This window comes from Lontra canadensis, unplaced genomic scaffold, assembly GCF_010015895.1.
Source record: "Lontra canadensis isolate GAN:19392208 unplaced genomic scaffold, GSC_riverotter_1.0 scaffold41, whole genome shotgun sequence".
NCBI lineage: Eukaryota > Metazoa > Chordata > Mammalia > Carnivora > Mustelidae > Lontra > Lontra canadensis.
Genome location: NW_022631035.1, coordinates 15,085,678 through 15,107,730, shown reverse-complemented (window position 1 = coordinate 15,107,730; position 22,053 = coordinate 15,085,678). Strand labels below are relative to the sequence as shown.

At 35.4% G+C, this 22,053-nt stretch overlaps 1 protein-coding gene across 4 annotated transcripts in view; it reads left to right on the top strand.

Annotated features, from left to right (window-relative positions):
• TANC2 (tetratricopeptide repeat, ankyrin repeat and coiled-coil containing 2) overlaps positions 1 to 22,053 on the top strand; it is a 363,824-nt gene that overhangs the window by 125,337 nt on the left and 216,434 nt on the right. For 2 of the 4 annotated variants that reach the window (XM_032870890.1, XM_032870889.1), the window contains exon 4: positions 5,002 to 5,073. In XM_032870890.1, coding sequence (XP_032726781.1) covers positions 5,002 to 5,073 — 72 coding nt within the window. Of the gene's footprint in view, positions 1 to 5,001; positions 5,185 to 22,053 lie in introns of all 4 variants that reach the window. The other 2 variants (XM_032870888.1, XM_032870887.1) reach the window with 1 other exon arrangement.

The following is a 22,053-nucleotide window of genomic DNA, read 5'->3' as shown; positions in this document are numbered from 1 at the left end:
AGACCATAACCTAAGCAGAGGGCAGATGCTTAACTAACTGAGCCACCCAGGCGCCCCCATTCACACTCTTGTTATAGTGTCTTTTGATGCATAAACCTTTTGCCTTCCAGTTTACTAATTATCTCTTCATCTCTGTCTAATGCGTTTTTCAATTCATCTGTTGAGTTTTTATTTTTATAATTTTAATTCTTAGCTAGAATTCTAAAGTTTTATTTTCTCCAAATATTGAAGCATACTACTACCCCCCCCTTTTTACATGCAACATGACACAGACTTTTTTAAAAGATTCTTTTATTTATTTGAGAGAGGGCACAAGAGAGATAAAGTGAGTGGGGGTGGGGCAGAGGGAGAGAACTTTCAAGCACACTCCCCACTGAGTACGGAGGCCAACATGAGCCTGATCTCTTAAGACCCATGAGATCATGATCTGACCCAAAACCAAAAGTAGAACATTCAACCAGCTGAGCCATCCAGGCTCTCCTACACAAACTTGATACAGCATTTAGTCAATATTTCTCAGTGGAAACTCTCAGCATTTTGACCCAGTAATACTATATGTATTATCTATAGAAATACTATGGAAAGAGCTGTATAAGTGGCCCTTAATTAGAGACTGGTTATGTTATAATGCATGATATATCACAGTAGTTTTTGGTGGTTTTTTTTTTTTTTTAAAGGTTTTACTTATTCATTTGAGATAGATACAGAGAGAGAGAGAGAGAGAGCATGAGCAGGGGGAGAGGTAAAGGGAGAGGGAGCTTCCCAATGAGCAGGGAGTCATGGGGCTCAATCCCAGAAACCGGAGATCATGACCTGAGCTCAAGGCAGATGTTTAACCATCTCAGCTCCCCATGGTAGGTTTTTAAAATGAGTTAGAATTGCATATGATGAAATTACAACTATAACACAATTGGGAACCTAAGTGAGACACTTGCTTTAATTTTTTAAAAAATATTTTATTTGTCAGAGAGAGAGAGCGAGCATGCATTAGTGGGGAGGAGGCGCAGAGAGAGAGAGAGAGAGAAGCAGAGTCCCCACTGAGCAGGGAGGCTGATGTGGGACTCGATCCCAGGACCCTGGGATCATGACCTGAGTTGAAGGTAGTGGCTTAATCAACTGAGCCACCCAGGGCATCCCCACTTGCTTTAATTTTACTTCTCAGTGTAAAACACATTACCATCATTTCATATAAGACCATGTGCTTGTTTTTTTAAATTTTCCACTCTTTTACCCCAGGTTTATTGAGGTATGATTGAGAAATACAAATTGCATATATTTAAGGTATATAACATGTGATTTTGATAAATGTATACATTGTGAAATGATTACCACCATCACACTAATTAAATATCCATTACTTCACAAAATTATCCTTCCTGTGCATGTGTGAGAACACCTGAGATCTACTCACTTAGGAAATTTCAAGTATACAGTGTATTATTATTATCACTGCTAGTCATCATGCTGTCCATTAGATCTCCAGAATTTACTTAACTAATTACTGAACAACATCTCTCTTTTCCCCTCATCTCCTTAGCCCAGGTAGTCACCATTCCCTTCTCTTTACTATGAGTTTGGCTTTATTTTTTAGATTACACATATAAATGAGATTATGCAGTATTTGTCTTTCTGTGTCTGGCTTATTTGACTTAGCATAATATTTTCTAGATTCATCCATGTTGTTATAAGCGGCAGGATTTCCTTCTCTTTTATGGATGAGTAATATTCGTTTGTGTGTGTGTGTATGTGTGTGTGTAAAAATCACATTTTCTTCATCTGTCATTTGACAGACACTGAGGTTGTTCCAGATTGTGTCTACTATGAATAATAATCCCTCTTTGGAATGATAGTTTTATTTCCTTTTAGTATATACTCAGAAGTAGGACTGCTTGTTCATGTGGTAGTTCTATTTTTAATTTTTTGAGGATCTTCCGTGTTGTTTTACATAATGGTTGTACCAATTTACATTGCCACCAACAGTGTACAAGGGATCCCTTTTCTCCACATCAATGCCAACACTTGTTATCTTTTGACTTGACTTTTTGACTTTTTGATAATAGCTGTCTTAACAGGTGTGAGGTGGTATCTTATAGTGGTTTTGATTTGCATTTTCCTGATGGTTGGTGATATTGAACACCTTTTTATGTACCTGTTGGCTATTTGTGTGTCTGCTTTGGAAAAATGTTTATTCTCGTCTCTTGCCCATTTTATAATTAGGTTGTTTGTTTTTTTGCTATTGAGTATGAGTTTCTTTTTTTTTTTTTTAAGATTTTATTTTTATTTATTTGACAGAGATCACAAGTAGGCAGAGAGGCAGGCGGCGGGAGGGTGGGGGAAGCAGGCTCCCTGCTGAGCAAAGAGCCCGATGTGGGGCTTGATCCCAGGACTCATGGTATCTATGATCCCAGGATCATGACCTGAACCGAAGGCAGAGGCTTTAACCCACTGAGCCACCCAGGCGCCCCGAGTATGAGTTTCTTATGTATTTTGGATATTAACCCTAAGGATGTGTGATTTGCAAATATTTTCTCTGGTTCCATAGGTTGCTTTTTCATTTTGTTGATTGTTTACTTTGCTCTGCAGAAAGTTTTCATTTGATGTAGTCTCACCTGCTTACTTTTGCTTTTGTTGCCTGTGCTTTTGGTATCAAATCCAAAAAACCATTGCCAAGACCAATTTCAAGGAGTTTTTCTCCTGTGTTTTTGTCTAGGAGTTTTATGGCATCAGGTCTTATGTTTGTCTTTAGCCCATTTTTGTATATAGTATAAGATAAGGATCCAGTTTCATTCTTTTCACATGGCTTTTCAGTTTTCCCAGCACCGTTTATTCAAAAGACTTTCATTTCCCCGTTGTATATCCTTGATGCCCTTGTCAAAGATTAGTTGACCATATACGTGTGAGTTTATTTGTAGGCTTTCTATTCTTTTCTTTTGGTCTATGTTCCTTTGGTCTTCTGCTCTATTTTTATGCTACCACCAATTGTTTTGATTACTATAGCTTTGTAATATACTTTGAAATTAGGAAGTGTGATAGCTCCCACTTTGTTTTTTTCTCTCTTAGAATTGCTGTAGTTACTTAGCGTCTTTTGTGATTTCATAAAAATTTTAGAATTGCTTTTTTCTACTTCTATAAAAAATGCTATTGGAAACTTAATAGGGGTTCCACTGAACCTATGGATGACTTTGGGTTATATGGATATTTTATTTTATTTTTTTTAAGGTTTTATTTATTTATTTGACAGACAGAGATCACAAGCAGGCAGAGAGAGAGGAGGAAACAGGCTCCCCGCTGAGCAGAGAGCCTGACATGGGGTTCAATCCCAGGACTCTGGGATCATGACCCAAGTCGAAGGCAGAGGCTTTACCCCACTGAGCCACCCAGGCGCCCCTATATGGATATTTTAACAGTACTAATTCTTCTGGTCCATGAACTTGGGATATCTTTCCACTTATTCTTCAGTTTCTTTCATCAATGTCTTATAGTTTCTTACATCAATGTCTTACAATGTCTTACAGTGTGGATCTTCCACATCCTTGGTTAAATTTATTTCAGATTATTTTAATCTTTCAGATGTTAATTAAGTATACTACTTTAAATTCTGTGCCTCATTACTCCATAATCTCTATCCCTTGTGAGACTATCTCTTTTGAATGGTCTTTCTGATTTTCTTTTTTCATATTGTTTTACCTCTTTGTGTTTGTTAATTAAGGGCCAGATACTGTGTATGAAAAATTATAGCAGTAATTTGAGACCTGTGACAATGTTGTCTCCCTCTAAGAAGATTTGTGTTAGTTTTGGCAGGCATTAGCAATCCAAGATTGCCTTAATTTAATTTTGTGGTAGACATTTAGAGCTGAGCTTTTCTTCCTGTAAAAGACCAGACTAGCTTTGGTTCATACTTACTCCTAGAGTGTAGCCCTTTGGGCTTCCAAACAAAAGTGTTGGAATTTTACCAGCTTTCCCTTCTGTATATTGGTTTTCTCTGCATTTCAATATTTGCCCTTCCAGCTCTTTAAAACTGTCAATAGCTTCTTAGCCTCTCAGATGCCACTAAGTAAAAAGTAGCCACAAATACCAGGCTTCAGTTCCCCCACTCCCCCACATTTTTTCTTTTTGTAATCCTTCATCATGCTATTAACTCTTCAGTGCCCAGGAAGATTTTAAAATATATGTATAGTTCTAGTTTTTCTTAGGGAAAAGTTGGTCTGAAGTATATACTCTGCCATTATTAGAAGTAGAAATCAACAGAATATAGGTAGAAATACATAATTTTGGGGGGCGCCTGGGTGGCTCAGTGGGCTAAAGCCTCTGCCTTTGGCTCGGGTCATGATCCCAGGGTTTTGGGATCGAGCCCCACATCGGGCTCTCTGCTCAGCGGGGAACCTGCTTCCTCCTCTCTCTGCCTGCCTCTCTGCCTACTTGTCATCTCTGTCTGTCAAATAAATAACTTAAAAAAATCTTAAAAAAAAAAAATACATAATTTTTTAAAAATATGAAAGCAGATTCAAAAATTACCGTGTAATAATGTCAGTCTTACCTACTTGTATTTTCACATACTTTCTTGAAAAAAGAGTGGGAAATAGAGTTACATTGGTCCTACTAGCAGTTATACATATTGGATTATCAAGCAGGTGAATATCTTCTTTTATGGTTTTTATCGGGGGAAAAAACCAAAGACCAGTGCTCTAATTGTAACACTTACTGTGTTGTACCATAATTATTTCTTTATGGGACTGTATCATTCATGGGGCAGTGAGCCCTTATAAGGAGGAGCCTTATTTTATCCGTGTTTAATTTCCTAGTGCTAAACCTGGTGTTAAGTGTCCATTTAGTAAGTATAGAAATGAATTTGGGTGTTGAAAATAATCTTATTTGGCTTTTTACTGTGAAAATCAACATGGTCATATGATGTTCTGAATTATCTTAAAAGGTAGATTTTAACAGAGAAGAAAGAATCTTTTCTTATCAGCTCTTTTGTTCCATCCTTTCCTGTCCTAACAGGTGGCATCTCCACAGAAAGCGACTGTGCTTTTGAGCCAGACTACGCCGTTCCGCCACTTCCAGTGAGTGAAGGTATGCAGCACATTCGGATTATGGAGGGCATGTCTCGCTCTCTTCCATCCTCCCCCTTACTCACACATCAGTCTATCAGTGTTCGGCTCCAACCTGTGAAGAAGTTAACTGGTAAGGACTTTACCTAAATTTAGTATGTTTAACAGGAAACCTAACAGTATGGCACTTGAGGTCATAACAGATATATTTATGTGCATCTTTAGGTTTTTCCTTTTTGGCCTTCCTAATGTCACAGACATTGGAAAGTGGAACTCCTACTGATTTTAATTTAGGGAATTCGAATAGTACGCAGTTTGACAGATTGATGTATTTATTTTCTAAGTGATCCATCTGTTGTGGTCACATTTTTCTAGGCTTTCAGGAAACTTCTGGTTTTGCCAGAATACACTGTTGTTCTGATTTCATTTATCAGCTTGTTTGTGTCAGATTAACAGATGGAGATGTTGTAATTTTAGGATAGTAAGAGCTTCATAGTTCAGCAAAGGTACATCAGTCATGTTTTGTTTTTAATCCTAATCTGTATATTTCACATCTATTTCTAAAAGCTGATTTAGATATTTTTCCTCTCCCATTGTACATTCTTTCAGCTTCTTAGGGTATTAACTATAATTCATAAGTTGTGGATTGTACTGACTTTTTAATATGATCTCACAGTATATATTACCCATTCAGTTCCAGTGATTAGGTGTGAAACTGTGTGTCTTAATTATTGAATGAACTTTTGTCTTTTTTGTCTTTTTAAACTTCTTCAGAGAAGAAATTTTAATATGTTGAATGATACTTATATGTGAAAATATGTAAGCCTCGGTCAGTTTCTTAGGTTTCTTTTAACATTATCAATATATATCTGGTATCATTAAGTTGACTGGTATTGGTGGGTTATGAGTGATTGGGGCAAGAAATTAAGTCATTCCCAAAGGATACATAACTACTTCCTATATGTCTGGCACTGAGCTAGGCAGTGGGGAGGTTTGATTATCATATGACAGTTCAAAAGAAAACAGGAGGAGAGAAAGGAAAATGGAATTTTTAGAATCTTCCGTCTATTTTGAATAAAAATTTTACAATGTGTATAATTTTCATGAAAATAATAGTATTTCTTTATTCTTTAGTTCCACAAGGCATAAGTCATGCCTCTTATATTGTTTTTAGACTTCTTCAGATAACTGAGTCAAAGTCTACTTTGATTCTTGGATCATTAAATAAAAATCAGTAAAATAGCCTAGTAACATTTTACTGAAATATTTATTCCCTCTGATATCTAAAAATAGGATATCTAAAAATGTGGTTGAACTTAATAAAATTTCTTTGCTTAGAAATCTCCCCTTTTTCCTGTAGTTTAAGATATTACTGTTACCGAAATACAATCAACCAAATATAAGATGGCTACCAAGTGATGTTTGTCATTTACCACACATTGGAAGAGTTAGCAAGAAAAATTGTTTCCTTGCAGAAATGAAACTGGATTGCCTGAGGTTCCTATCCCATCTGCCTATCCCAGTTTAAGCTTTCCTATCCCATCTGCCTATCCCAGTTTAAGGTCCAACTTAAATAAGGAACTTTATTAAAAGATAAGTACGTTTAATAACAAAGTCATTTACATGCCTGATATCACAGAGATGAGACAGGGAAGTAGTAATAAAAGACATACTTGGTTATTGACATGTGTGAACTATTCGGTTTTAATTTTTTGATGTTTGAAGTATTTGAATGCTATCAAATAGTTTCATTTGTTGAAGAGACTGCCAAAGGCCTAAGAATTTAAAGATTGAGGATGTATTTTAAAATTCCTGAATGAGAGAAGTCTGTCTCCTGCAAAAGAATGCCATGAACATTTTCCTGTGGCCAATTTTCTGCCAAGTGAAGCAGATGATAAGAACTTTTTGATTTAATCTAGAATGAAATTACTTTGAAATTTAAATTTAAAACCTTAGTTAGTAGAGTTATGAGTTATCTTTCCTAATTATATTTTGTTATGAATAACTAAAAAGAAAGCCAAATAGAGAAAGATTTGCTGACCATAAGTAAATGTCCTCCAGAGAATGGTTTTTAACAAAATGCATTAATTTAATCCAGCCATTAGGGCTTCACTTAACTGAGTTATCCATTTCCATGCATTTAAATTTCCAATTACCTATATTTCTTGTATTCATATTACCAACCAAACTGACTAAGTAGGGCCAGAATAGTCATCTTACTCTGTTTTCTTTCTGACTGTCTAATGTTTAGTTCCTGTCTTTGTTAGAGTCAAAGTGGTTTATTATTTTTCTGTGCTTTTCACTTAATTGTTCAGCAAATATTTGTTTAGAACCAGTAATATGCCAAGCACTGCTCTAGACCCACTTAATAGAGTGGTGAAAAATTTTAGATGGTGACAAGTAATATGAGGGTAATAAAATAAGGAATGGAATAGAGGGAGAGTGGAGTGGAGGTAGGATTTCTTTCTTTAGAGTCATCAGGGAAAGTCAGAAGAGGAGCTGTTTGAACAGAGATGTGAATAACAAAAGGAAGCCAGTCGTGGGAAGATACAGGATCAGAGCCTTGTAGGCAGAGGGAACAGCCAGAACTAAAGTCCTAAAGCCGAAAGCGGCATGTTCAGGGAATGAATGGAAAGAAGGCAAGTGTGGTTTCAGCAGAGTACGTCAGAGGGGAGGGTAGTAGAAAATAGTTGAGGAGGTAGGCGGAAACCAGGGTTTTTAGGTCATGGTAAGGAACCTAACTCTGTAGGATTTTAAGCAGAGCCAGAATGGCAAGTAATGTGATCTGATTTACCTTTTTATCAGATCTTGTTGGCAAATGTGTAAAGAATGGCATATGAGGGAATAAAGTTTGCTATGTTCATTAACCTTGTGTGTTTTCCTGATCTTTAAATCTTGTCTTTAACTTCTAATAAGTTAATAGAATGGTGAAAAGAAATATTTTTTTCTTTTATCTTGTGAGATATAGTGAAGAAATAACTAACCTTTTCCTGTCATTTTTATTATAGAACCTTTGTACTCCTAACATATTTAGCCTAGTCCTTCACACAGGTGTAGATGATGACCCATTTGGTATATCAATTAAGACTTTTTTATTCCAAGGGACAGAAGATACAGCCAAATGGTTTAAGCATTAAAGGAAAACCAGAAGACCTAAGTTTGGGCAGGCCTCAAGTTTCATTTGACTTAGTTGGATATCACTGTGCACTGGGGGGGTATAGATGAAAGTGTGCAGAGACACTCTTGGCCCCTGTTACTGTGGTAATGGCATTGCCCCAGTTCTCCAGATTCTTGTTCAGTGCTCTTTCCAAGATGTTCTTGTTCATAATATCCCAAAGCCCCTCAAGCATACTTCTTAAAATATAGATAATTAGGAGTGCCAATAGTTCATTCATTCAACACTTTAAACCGTTTGCCTATTAGATACACTGTAAATTTAGTAAAAGTTAAATTTTGAGTATTCACATTTTTGGTAGGGTTATAAATCATTGCAACCTCTTTGTAGGATAGTTTGATAATGTGTATCAAAATTGTAATGCACAGGGGCGTCTAGGTGGCTCAGTTGGTTAAGTCTCCGACTCAACAGGTTCAGCTCGGATTGCACGTGCACTCTCAAATAAATAAGATCTTTTAAAAAAATTGTAATGCACATAATCCTTGACACAGTAATTTTATTGCACAGAGTTTATTTTACAAATAAATTTGAACAAGTTTGAAATATGTATAATGTATATATCTATACATATGTATAATAAAAACTAAAATATAAATATTTATCACTAATAGTAATCTATTTATCACACACACACACACACACACACTCTCTCACACACACACACGCATGCATTCGGTGGTGGTATGGAGAAACAGTAATTCTTTTTTTTTTTTTTTTAAAGATTTTATTTATTTGTCAGAGAGAGAGGGGGAGAGAGCGAGCACAGGCAGACAGAATGGCAGGCAGAGGCAGAGAGAGAAGCAGGCTCCCCGCCAAGCAAGGAGCCCGATGCGGGACTCGATCCCAGGATGCTGCGATCATGACCTGAGCCGAAGGCAGCTGCTTAACCAACTGAGCCACCCAGGTGTCCTGGAGAAACAGTAATTCTAACCCAAAAGTGGGAGAGGGATGGCAGATTCTGTTGTGTACCTTTCTGTAGTGTTTGTATCTTTTTACCACGTGTAAAATCTGAAGTCTCTTGCAAAATGGACTCTGACTGCCATTTCTTAACTGTATAAACTTAAGCAAATTTGCTAAAAGTCTTTGTACTTGACTTTCCTTCTTTCTAAAGTAGGGATAATAGGACTTTACAAGAATTGCACGAGTTGGTACATATAAAGCTCATGAGACAATATCTGACAAAGAATAAGTAGTCAATAAATGTTAGCCATATTTATTGTAATTCCAGGAGAGATTTGGGTGACTTTCCATCAGATCTGTTAAATATGAGTTCTGAGCCTTTGGGAGGTGATCTTCAAGTAATTTATTTAACCACCTTAAGTAAGCCCTTTTTCTTTTCTGAGGTGTAACCTTCAAATATTGATAGCCAATGGATTATTATCTGGTCATTGGGAAATTTTATTTGGCCTGATTTGAAAAGTATTTGCTGCATAGATTAGAATGACTGCATGGTAGTCCCGTTTAGATGGTAAGTAAGTCACAATAGCCTACATGATCATGCTACGGCCTAGTTACTCTGATGCTAGCTATAGCCAAAATATTATTTCCATAATATTTGGAATATATGGATAAAATATATATGAAATGTATATTATATATAATATATATACATATTATATATATATATTATTATATATATATGTATATATATAATATACATATATGTATAATATATATGAAAATATATGGATAAAAAGGAGTCATTGACTTGTTTATGATACATTCTGGGGAAAAGATTTCAAGCTATTTTGACATTAAAAACAGCCTATGCATAATATTAGTCTACATATTCTGATGTATTTTAGTGAACTTAAGATACAGTTTTCACATGATAGTCTTGTAATTTTTGGAAGCACTGGAATTCAAGATGTACTTTAGTGAATTTTTATTGTTAGAAAAAATATAGGATTCCTGTGAAGATTGAATAAGATTTCTTAAACTTAAAACCTAATACATAATAAACATTAAGTGTTACTTTTCTTTTCATTTATTATCTTGGATAAAATGGAAACATAATCTTGAGAAAATTATTGAAAAGCCAGCTTGAAAATATAAAGAGCATAATGATATTGTGCCTTCATAGTCGGATTTATTGCGGTGTACTTATGATTCTGTAGCATGAGTAAACATCTTGCAATTTTAGGAAAAATATTAGAATTCAAGATCTAGTGAATTTTATTAGATTAAAAATAGAGAGTGTGTTTGTGTGTGTGTGTTTATTATATATATGGTAGTCTAAGCTCCATCATTGTTGATGTTAAATATTTATTTTTTAAAAGATTTTATTTATTTGACAGAGAGAGAGACAGCAGGAGAGGGAACACAAGCAGGGGGGAGTGGGACAGGGAGAAGCAGGCTTCTCGCCAAGCAGGGAGCCCGATATGGGGCTCAATCCCAGGACCCTGGGATCATGACCTGAGCTGAAGGCAGACACTTAACGATTGAGCCACCCAGGCGCCCCTGATGTTAAATATTTCTATTTTAATTTCCATATGGATAAAGTATCTTACCAAATATCTCACTGTGGTCCCTAGAACCACTCACATTAGAAATACTGGGAATACTTCTTTGGAAAAAGCAGATCCCTGAGTATACAGATTTACCTAATCAACCTCACTTCAGAGATTCTGTCTCATTAAATCTGGAGCCCCAGAATCTGTTTTTTTAAGGTTAAATGAGAAAATGTATATGAAGAATTTTAAGCTCTTTGGAATGATAGTACTAATTAAACGAGGTCTGGACCTCATTACTGTTTCTAATTCAGATTCTCTAGTTTTATAGGTTAAAGATTATGCTGTTGTAAATTCCAAGTTTTACTCAGTGGCAGGAGTAGAGAAAAGGGGACTCTTTCATTGCTGTCCCTGTAGTCTTCCAGACCAGAAGTACAGGATGTTAAGGGGTTGTTACTTAATTCAATTTAGGTAATTTCAGTTATCATCAGTCAGTATTGTTAAAACCAGAGCTGGACAGTAGGTAGTATTCAGGAAGTATTGCAATGGAGAAAAGAGACCTTAGTGAGGAACTGGGCTCAATTCTAAATTCAGTAAAGAAAGCTAAGGATTTATAGCCAAGGAGCAAGGTGAGGAGGGCAGCAAGGTGGATAGAAAATTACCAAGAGGGAGACATTGGGTAGAGGGATTCTTGCTAAAACCAGTTTAACAGGACTCTTGCTGGATTGGCCAGGGTGATCTGAAGAGGGTGGTAGGATTCTCTCTAAATGGACTTACGATCCCTGGGGCTACTGAACTAGACTGCCCGCTTGAGGGTAAGGCTCAAGGAGGAGGCACAGTAGAAAGCAGCTCAGAGGAGCCTGACAAAGTTTAGTCAAGGACAGAGTCTTTATCAGTATATATATTTTGAGCAACTAAAAGTCAACATGTATTACCAAATAAAGAATCCTTTTGCGATGTTTACACATGCTGGATTTGCAACATAATTCTCTTTTTAGATTTTGTAAGAACCAAGCCTAAGAATTTGTATGTAAGAAAATAACTCTGTTCTACTAACTATTTTCATAATTGAATGGAAGTCACTCAGAGTGGAACTATTATTCATAGTATTATAGTATTTATTTATAGTAAGATTATTTATTGCAGCTGTAGTATCATTGTATATATTTCATTGAAATATAAGAGTCCTGTCTTCCTGCCCCTATTCAACCATTACTAGGGAAAGTTTGCAAAAATGCCACAATGTTCCTTAATGGAGAAGGGACCAAAATAATAAATTACTTACATTTTTCTTAACAACTGGTTTTGTTTCTGTCAGGTTAAAAATTCATATATGGAGACTTTATCACACAGAAAACCTTACACCTTATTATAGAAAAAGCAAATGAGAGGTGACTGGGTGGCTCAGTTAGTTAAGCACCTGGCTCTTGGTTTCAGTGTGGGTTGTGATCTCACTGTCATGGGATTGAGCCCTGCTGGCTTTGTGCTCAGCTTGGAGTCTGTTTGTCCCTTTCCCTCTGCTCCGTCCCCTGCTCCTGTTCTCTCCATCTATCTCTAGAGTGAATAAATGAAATCCTTAAAAAAAAAAAAAAAGGAAAAGCAAATGAATTTGGTGCTTAGAAACGCAGTGTATTCGAATGTTTGGCTTCAAATAACAAAATGCATGGGCAGTGGTGTTTTTGTAGGATTGAAACAAGTGTGAAGAGCCTATAGGTCCACTTTTAAAGCCTCCTCATGCATTCCTCAAGTTTAAGAACCGCAAGTATAATGGAAACAAATGGGCTTTGCTCTTAAAGTAAGCTGAATCCCAGCCTTGCCTCTTTCTGGCTGTGTTATATAAAGTATGTTAGTTAATTTATGCTTGCTTTGGTTTTCTCCGATACAAAAACGTGTAATTTACCTTCACACAGGTGCTGTTAAAACGAAGTGAGATACCTATACACACAGCCTGGCACATAGACATTGAGTAATTGATACTTTTCTTCTAATTTTCTGTACCTTCTCCAACACACATTTACACATGAAAAAAGGAAGAAGAAAAAAGAGGGAGGTCGAATTTGTGACTCCAATACTATAGGAAAATCTTTCCCCAAGTAAAATACTTATGGACAGTGTCTGTCAGTGTTTAGCCCCCTAGACCACTTGCATTAGAAATACTGGGAGTACTTGGAAAAATTCAAATTCCTGAGTATCCAAATTTACCTAATCAATCTCACTTCACAGATTCTGTCTCTAATTGCGTCCAGATTACATCTGGAGCCTACGGATTTCTATTTTTAGCAGTCTGTTTTGCTCACTAAATTTTGAGAGCCACTGCCCTGAGGAGTTACTGTAGATTACTTTTTTTTTTTTTAACAGCATTAAGAATTTATATCCTCAGATTACTGAACAAACAAACAAACAAAAAAACAACAAACCCCCCACATTTTGGAAGAGCATCTTTGAAGAATGTGTTATTTACTTATATGCTCAATTTAACCTTTTCTTGATGACTTGGAGTTGTAACTATGAACATGAAAAACTGAACTAGACTCTGGTAGGTCTTTTGGTGACCTACTGGAGATGTAGCAGTTTGCTCCTACCCCATGTGCCCAAATCATTATAGTTTGTCTGTTCTCTCCTTTAAGCACAGACTCTTTGGTCAGTTTTCACAACTCTATTTTTACCTATTACAGTTCTTCATCTCCTTCTAGTTTGAACTTAATGAACTTAGAAATCACATCACTAAACCTGTTGACGTAGTGTATGGCATTTTCTTACTTCGTCATTGAAGGCATGGGAGGGTAGGTACATCGTATTGGTAAAATCCTAGGCTACATAGCCATACGTTAACTCAAGGAAATCTGAGAAATGTAGATTTTTGGCTTTCTAGGCATATTAGTGTGGAAACGCAAGTTGGAAGAGATTGAATAAACCACCTTATAGTGTTTGCCACCAAAGTCCTCACATTGCTCTTGAACTTAGTACATACTTTCTCCTCTGTTAATGAATGACACATCCAAAAAAAAAGAAGAATGACACATCCAATCAGAGTGATATTCAGGGAAAAAAATCCAACTTAGTGAGTCTCTGTAAGCTGTATGAATATATCGGTGGTGACTTAATCTATTTAAATAGAAAGTCTTTTTAATATTTCTAGGTCTTCTCAGTGATCTGAGTGGTGTTAACTAATAACTGATGATATATTCTTTTGTATTCTTTATGTACTTCTTACTGCTCCTCTGATTAATAATTGGTCTCTTGGTGATATGAAGTATTTCATAGTTTAAAAGTTGATGCAATTTTTGTCAATCTAATTAGCATAAATATAGTCTTACAGATGGTTTTATTTTATAATTCAAGTAACTTTAAACTAGCACAGGACAGATTCTTTTTAGCAATTTTATTATAATGATTTATTATTAGGATAGTGATAATGTAAGTGCTGAAATGAATTTCTTTAAAAGTAGCACTTTTGAAATCATCCCAAAGGTAATATTAACATTTTTCTACGTTTACATTTGCCTTAGTTCATAAATGGCAGATATTGACATGCTATTTTTTTCCATTAAATATTTAATAATATTATTTTATAAAATTTTTGGAAATTCATATTTTTGATGTATTTAATTATCAGAATGTTCTAATTATTATCATTGTTTTTTTGATTGAAGTATAGCTGACACACAGTGTTACATTAGCTTCAGGCATACTACATGGTGATTTGACGAGTCTGTACATTATGCTGCGCTCACCACGAGTGTCGCCACCATCTGTCACCATAATTGTTACTATGGTACCATTGACTGTATTCCCTTGCTGTACCTTTTATCCCTGTGACTTACTTATTCCATAACTGGAAGCCTGTATCTCCCACTCTCCCTCACCTACTTTACTCACACTTTTACTACCCCTTTACCCCTGCCCACCATCAGTTTGTTTGCTGTATTTATGGGTCTGTATCTGTTTTTCATTTATTTATTTATTTTGTGTTCCAGAGTCTACATATCAATGAAATCATATGATACTGTCTTTCTCTGACATATTTCACTTAGCATAATACTCTGGGTCCATCCATGTTGTTGCAACTGGCAAGATCTCCCTCTCTCCCTTTTTTTTTAATGGTCATTTGTGATATCAATGGACACTTGAGTTGCTTCTATATCTTAGCTATTGTAAATAATGCTGCAGTAAACATAGGGGTACATATATCTTTTTGAATTAGTGTTGTCGTTTTCCTTGGGTAAATACCCACTAGTGAAATTACTGGATCATGTGATATTTCTATTTAATTATTATAGTTGAAATAAGACATGGTTTATGTCTTCAGAAAGTTTTACACACCACACATATAATTGATTTATTTTTTCTTTATTCCAGTGTGTATTTATGTGTATTTATATATGCTTGAATGCTATTATTATTATTTTTTTTAAGATTTTATTTATTTATTTGACAGACAGAGATCACAAGTAGGCAGAGAGGAAGGCAGAGAGAGAGAAGGAAGCAGGCTCCCTGCTGAGCAGAGAGCCCGATGTGGGACTCGATCCCAGGACCCTGGGATCATGACCTGAGCTGAAGGCAGAGGCTTTAACCCGCTGAGCCACCCAGGCGCCCCCTTGAATGCTATTATTTGAAAAGAAATACTGAAAGTAATTTTACTAATCGTTTAACTCAAGGAGATAGAAGAACAAGTAAATATAAAAGAAATAACCAAAATTAAAAGCATAAATCAATAAAATTAAAAACAAAAAACCTCTTAATTAGTGAAGACACAAGCAAGTTTATTGGAAAGACTAAGAAAACAGAAAAATCTTTGTCAGGAATGATCAAAGTGAAAAAGAGAGGAGAGAGGGAAGATAAGTAATATATGTAACACATAGAATAAGAAATGAAATAGTCACTGATAATGTTTTCTTATTAAAAGAGAATATAGTTAATACAACTTTATAGCAAAATAACATAAAAAAACTAGAGGAGATAGTGGTGCCTAGCTGGCTCAGTCAGTAGAGCATCTGACTCTTGATCTTGGGGCCCACACTGGGTACAGAGATTACTTAATCATAAATACACCCATACATACAGACATGGAAGAAAACAAACTGTAATTGACATAAAAATATGTCTAGCCCATTACCATAGAAATCAAAGATCCCTAAGAGTCAGCAGACACAGATGATTTTATAGGAACTTTTACTAAACATTTAAGTAATAGTATCTGTAATAATAGATAATGTGTATTGAGCTGTTTGTATGTCCCAGACAATATGAAGTGCTTTACATATGGAAGCAAATTTAGTTTTCAGAGCAAAAAATCCCAAGTGGCTAGTCAACAGCTTCTATGTGAAAACTTTCAATGAGGGCAAACTTTCTACTTTGTAGCATAGCTTATTCCTTTGTTGAATAGTTTTAACTGTCAATATTCTGATTTACACAGATGGAAATCTGCTCCTCTTTTGCTCCTTCCCTTTAGTCCTAGTACTGCCTGCTAAGCTGTATGACAGAAGTAAACCTCCTCTTTCCCATGGCATATCTTTCCCTTAATATACTGGGAAGCTACTATCAGATCTGCTTTTTTCTAGCTTACCTGTCCAGTGTCAAGATGGCACTACATCTGTGTTATTTCCCTCATGTTCTGTATCAAAATGGACATGAGGTTATTTTGGAATTAACTTTTCCTTCTGATCCCTTATTGACTCTTAGTGTTTCCCCCTTTGTAAAGATTTTATATAAACTATTTTATATCCATATTTTGCCGCTATCTAGTCCTGCAGCCCTCCTAGTTTTCTGTATGGTTTTGCAAAGACTGCTGTTAGTATTTTCATGTTCTTATCCTCATGTTCTTTTAGAACTCAAATGTCAACTTTGAGTATATGTTTTTTATAACCTGTCTTCATAGTCATAACATATACTTCAGTAATTCTTAACAATGTTTATTCACCCTTTTTAGTTTAAATATATTTTCCTTGATGGAGAAGATTAAGGGAAACTAAGGTGGAGTAATATGTCTATGTCCTCTATGTCTCTTGGTTGGAGGCAGGATGTTGTTAAACATGGCAAACTTTGGAGTCAGTCATACTTGAGTTCAAGCCCTGATTCTGCCACGCTTTAGCTCTGTGACTTAGTCAAGTCACATATCTACTCCGCGCAAGTTTGCTTATCTGTATTATTATTTTCGTTTTTATTATTTCTGCCTCACAGGGCACTGTATGGATTGAGTAAGATATTATGTATGTCAAGAACATAGAGTTTAACTCATAGCAGCTGATTCATAAATGAAATCTTATAAGAGTCATTTCTTTTGTTCTCTTTCTCATGCACTGGATCTGGCCTTCCCTTGTCCATTTTTTTATTCTAAAAATATCCCAACAATCCTTAATGCTGTCTTAGAAACACAGCGCTTCTCAGCTTAGGCTCTGTTCTTTCTTGACAATGTAAATAGAGAGTTTTTCACTGTTCATTTTTGATTATCTCATTCTCTCTTTGTATATTTCTTTTTTTTTGGACACAGATCTGTCTTTATCAGAAAATTCCTGGTATGGCCATATTTATTTCTTTGTATTTTTTCATATATTAGTGATTGTATAAATTACTTATTAATTTTTAGCCTGTATTCTCAAGCTATATTCCTTCTTAGAATTACTGACCATTGGCTCATAGCTTCTTTTCTCTGCATTTTTTTAAAAGAAATCTGTTTGCCTAAAATATGAAGTGAAGATTTGACTTTATCCAGGATTTCTGTTAGAGTGGTGGCCCCCTAAAGGGACACCTAGGATTTGAGGTGGAGAAGGCAATTTAGTAAGATGCAGTCTGATAGCAATCACTAAGTGGAGACCTAAATAGACCCTAAATATTAGGGTGATCAGCAATAAGTAATTGTTGTCACAGGAGGTGGGGGGTGGACCCTTTTAATCCAAGGGAAGGGAATACAGGAGCAGACGACAGGCAGAGTTCTAGGAGGGTAGGTGGTCAACATGAGAAAGATGTTTAACAAGGAGAACACACCATAAAACAATGTTCTGGGCAGATCTTTATGGGATAAAGTTATAGCTATATCTATAATGTGGTGGAATTAAGGCTCAGAACTCTAGGCCCAAAAGAACTGATAATGCCAAACTGGTCAAGAGCCAGGCTCTCCTGGACAAAAAACCAGTTTGAAATTCCATACTCATTAATTTGTAAGCTGTATATCTGAACAGATTAACTCTTTTTGAGCTTCTATTTCCTCATATGTATAGTAAGAATAATAATACCGGAGGGCTGAAAGGAACACAGAAATGTTTGTAGAGTTTCTCTATGTGCCTAGCACTTACTGTTATAAAATGTAAGTATAATTCGATAGTTACTTTTTATTTTTTAAAGATTTTATTTATTTACTTATTTAATTTGTTTATTGAGCATGAGTTGGGGGAGGGGCAGAGGGAAAGAGAGAATCCCCAGCAGACTCCCTGCTCAGTGTGGAGCTTGAGGGGGTGCTTGATCCCAGGACCCAGAGGTCATGACCTGAGCTAAAATTGAGAGTTGGGCGCTGAACTGACTGAGCCACCCAGGTACCTAGTTACTTACTTTTTAAATATCATTATTCTTACCACACTTAAGCTCTGTAACATTCAGTATCATATCCTGGATATAATCCTCAGTATTTAAAAAAAACCTCAAGGAAAATACATGTTAACTAGTCATAAAATAACATGGGCCAGCTTACTTTGCTTTGGATGAAATTATATCATCTTACTGTGATCAATTCACATTTATTTGAAACTGTAGTAAATAGTTATTATATCTTGTTTAAATTAAAAAATAAAATTTTTGATACATAAAATGTTTCAAAATGCTAAGTATGTATAAATGGAAAAAATAATAAAAGAAATGCTAACAGAAAAGTTGGCAATCTCTATGTTAATAATCTCTGATATCATTTTTTTGCAGCTATATGGTGGTTCTAAGAGTTGGATATCACTTTCATTTATTTTTAAGATTTTATCTTTAAGTAATCTCTATACCCAACATGGGGCTCAAACTTAAAACCCCGAGATCAAAGGTTGCACACTGTACCGACTGAGCCAGGCGCCCCGGATATCACTTTTAAACGTGGCAAATACCATGGAGGTTACAGGAAAAAAAACCCTTCATTGTCCATGCCTTCTGTGATCTTCCTTAGAAAACTCACCACTATTTTATGCCACAGTTCCTAGAAAGTCTGTGTTTATGCTTAACTGACCTTATCTCCTTACTTGCTTATCTGCCTACCTACTGTGGAATGTAAGCAGTTCAAAAAGGATCAAACTTGAAGATAAAGAATACTTCTCAGTCACAAAGCATTGTGAGAGAGGCAAATGAGTCAAATATCCATGATTCAAAAGAAATTCTCTTAGTGATTTTCCCAACAAGAAATAATTATAGTATGGGATAATAGAAAGCTTAGCACAGAATATATATTATTGCCATTATAATAACAACTTATTATAATGTTTTTTTTCTGATTATAGAAAATTATATGCCCAAATTGATGTATCAGCCCGCAGAAGTAATAAACATGTGGTGTGACACAATGCTCCCTCTCTGATGAACATTTTAAACATCAGAGGGCAGAATGTTCCAGAGGACATTTTCTTTATTATAAATACATCATCTTATTGTCATTTATACTTTCGTGTCACTGGGTACATTAAAAATAAGAGATATGACCATTTTGGAATTGTGTGTATATGAGTGGTCTGTTTTGTTTAGACAACATAGTGAACAGTCTTCTGATATATAGTAGAGTTTATTGAATATCTGTGTTTTCCCTACTTTCTGGTTAAAGTCAATATTTCTGGCCTCTAAAGTGATTACATTTTAAAAAATTATATATACATCTGTATCATTTAGTGAATTTCATAAATTCAGGTTCACTTAATTAAGTGAGAGGAAGGAAATTTGATGTGAATATCCTGTAGTTCAATATGCTCTTTTATATTCTATTAATCAGTAAAAAAAAATTCTGAAAGAGCCACCTGCCATCAAATGATCTTTTTCAAATGTTGAGATTATAATTTAGAAGTAACATCACACATTTGGGGAATTTTATTCAGGGGTTAGATAATAGAGTCTATATATCAAGTGAAAGCTATATATAATGAAAATTATCTTCAGAGGTCCTGTAACTGTCATTCATGGCATTCGTTAAACATCGCTTTTCTTTTCTTTTTTTTTTTTTTTTTTAAGATTTTATTTATTTATTTGAGAGAGAAAGAGACAGTGAGAGTGAGAGAGAACATGAGAGGGGAGAAATTCAGAGGGAGAAGCAGACTCCCTGAGGAGCTGGAAGCCCGATGCAGGACTTGAACCCGGGACTCAGGATCATGACCTGAGCCAAAGGCAGACACTCAACTGACTGAGCCACCCAGGTGCCCTAAACACTGCTTTTCATTATGTCCAACCTTCCAGTTTATCTTACTCCTTTACTGACCACCAGATGAATAGTTGTCTTACATGTAGAGGCTACATTATATGGTGTTTAGGTATTTTATGGTATTTCTTTCTCTTCTCTTAGTCACCATTGTACTGTTGCAAATTGACATTCTAATCTGGAGCAGTAGCCATTCCTAAGAAAGGAAAAACCCAACATTAGAAATCTGGCCAAAGCTTGAAGGGGTGCCTGGGTAACTTAGTTGGTTAAGCATCCAACTCTTGATCTCATTTCAGGGTCAGAGTGGGTCATGAGTTCAAGCCCTGTATTGGTCTCTTTAAAAAAAGAAAGAAAGAAAGAAAGAAATCTGACCAAAGCTTGAATTGCTATAACAAGTAGGATGGATACTTTCTGACTTCTGTGGGGAGAAAAAAAAAAAAATGATTTCATATATTCACCTCTTCACAAGTATTACCCTACCTTTAGACACTGCAGAGTTCAGCACTGATGATTACTCCTTAGAGGAAGCTTATAAAGGGGGAAGATTGAAAAAAGAATAAAAATAATATAAAACTCTGTGTAAGTTTTAGAATGATTTACCTAAATTAAGCATAAGGGAGTTAAAAATTAGTAGCCAAGGAAATAGTTTAGCACCTTAAATTGCTCTCTACTCTTACCCTAATTAAACCCATTTTTCCAAAAAACCCCACAAAAACCTATGTGTTTTTTTGTCTTTTAAAGTACCTCAACCATGGCCATTTCCCAATCAGCTCCTATAGAGAATAAACAATGTTAAAATGAATGTCAGTAGAAAGTAATTATTTGTCAAAGTTAGTATTTTTTTTTATAAAATTATTCTAGAATCCTTCTAATACATGGATCAGCTCAACTTGATTTGGGACAGACATGGACTTGCCCTCTTTTTCCTAAAGGTATTGAGTTCTTGGTATTCTAAAAGTAACAACTAAAGAGAATTTCCCACAAAAATAACCGGTGTGACAAGACAGTATTTGATTTTAAAGCTTCACTAGAGAGAAGAGGTTAGATTATCAAGGAGAGAGAATTTGAGGTATGTTTGTGGAATTTTTAATTCTAACATAAATGCCTGTTTTTAGGTTTACCCTACAGTTTTCTAGTTAGGAGAGTTGAGAAGTATTGAAAGTAATTTGAAACAAGTTTCTTACTTTGCACGTTGTTTAGTATTATCATTCTGTCAAAACTGCTTATTCTCTATCTCCAAGTTATAATTTTCTAAAGACATGAATAAGTCATATTGGGGTATTGGGGTTACTTTTACATTATTATCTTAAATAATCCTTTAACATTAGTACACAACATATCTGTTTACTGTAATTTTAAAATGAAAGGGTTCCTTGCAGCAAGTATGTGAAGTGTGATGAGACCATACATTCAATCAACCAAAATACTAGCCCGAAATATATTTTCTCTTATGGGCCATTTTCTGTCTGTTGAGTTCTATTGAAATCTTTTTTCCCTTTTTATCTTCACTGTTTTGCTTAATTAGGTATTTTTAAATATGATAACATAGATTTTTAGAATTTCAAGGCTTTACATTATTTTATTTCTATAGTTGCTTTAGGAAGAAGTAGAAAATACATTATTACTCAGACTTGACTTCTGATGAGTTTGAGTATTGGAATTAAGTGATTTACCAGGGTTATGTCTCATAAGCAACTAAGCCATTACTGCAAGCACAATCAGAAGACAAGTCAAGGATATGTCCTTTCTTTTTGTTTGTTTTTTTCTTTTTTAAGATTTTATTTATTTATTTGTCAGAGAGAGAGCCTGAGCGCGGGCAGGGAGAAGCAGGCTCCCCACTGAGCAAAGGTCCCGATGCCAGACTCAGTCCCAGGATCCCGAGATCATGACCTGAGCTAAAGGCAGATGCTTAAGTGACTGAGCCACCCAGGTGTCCCAGGTGTGTCCTTTCTATTAAATTGCAGTCCTTTTCATTCACATTGTACTAGGGTTATTATCATTTATGGA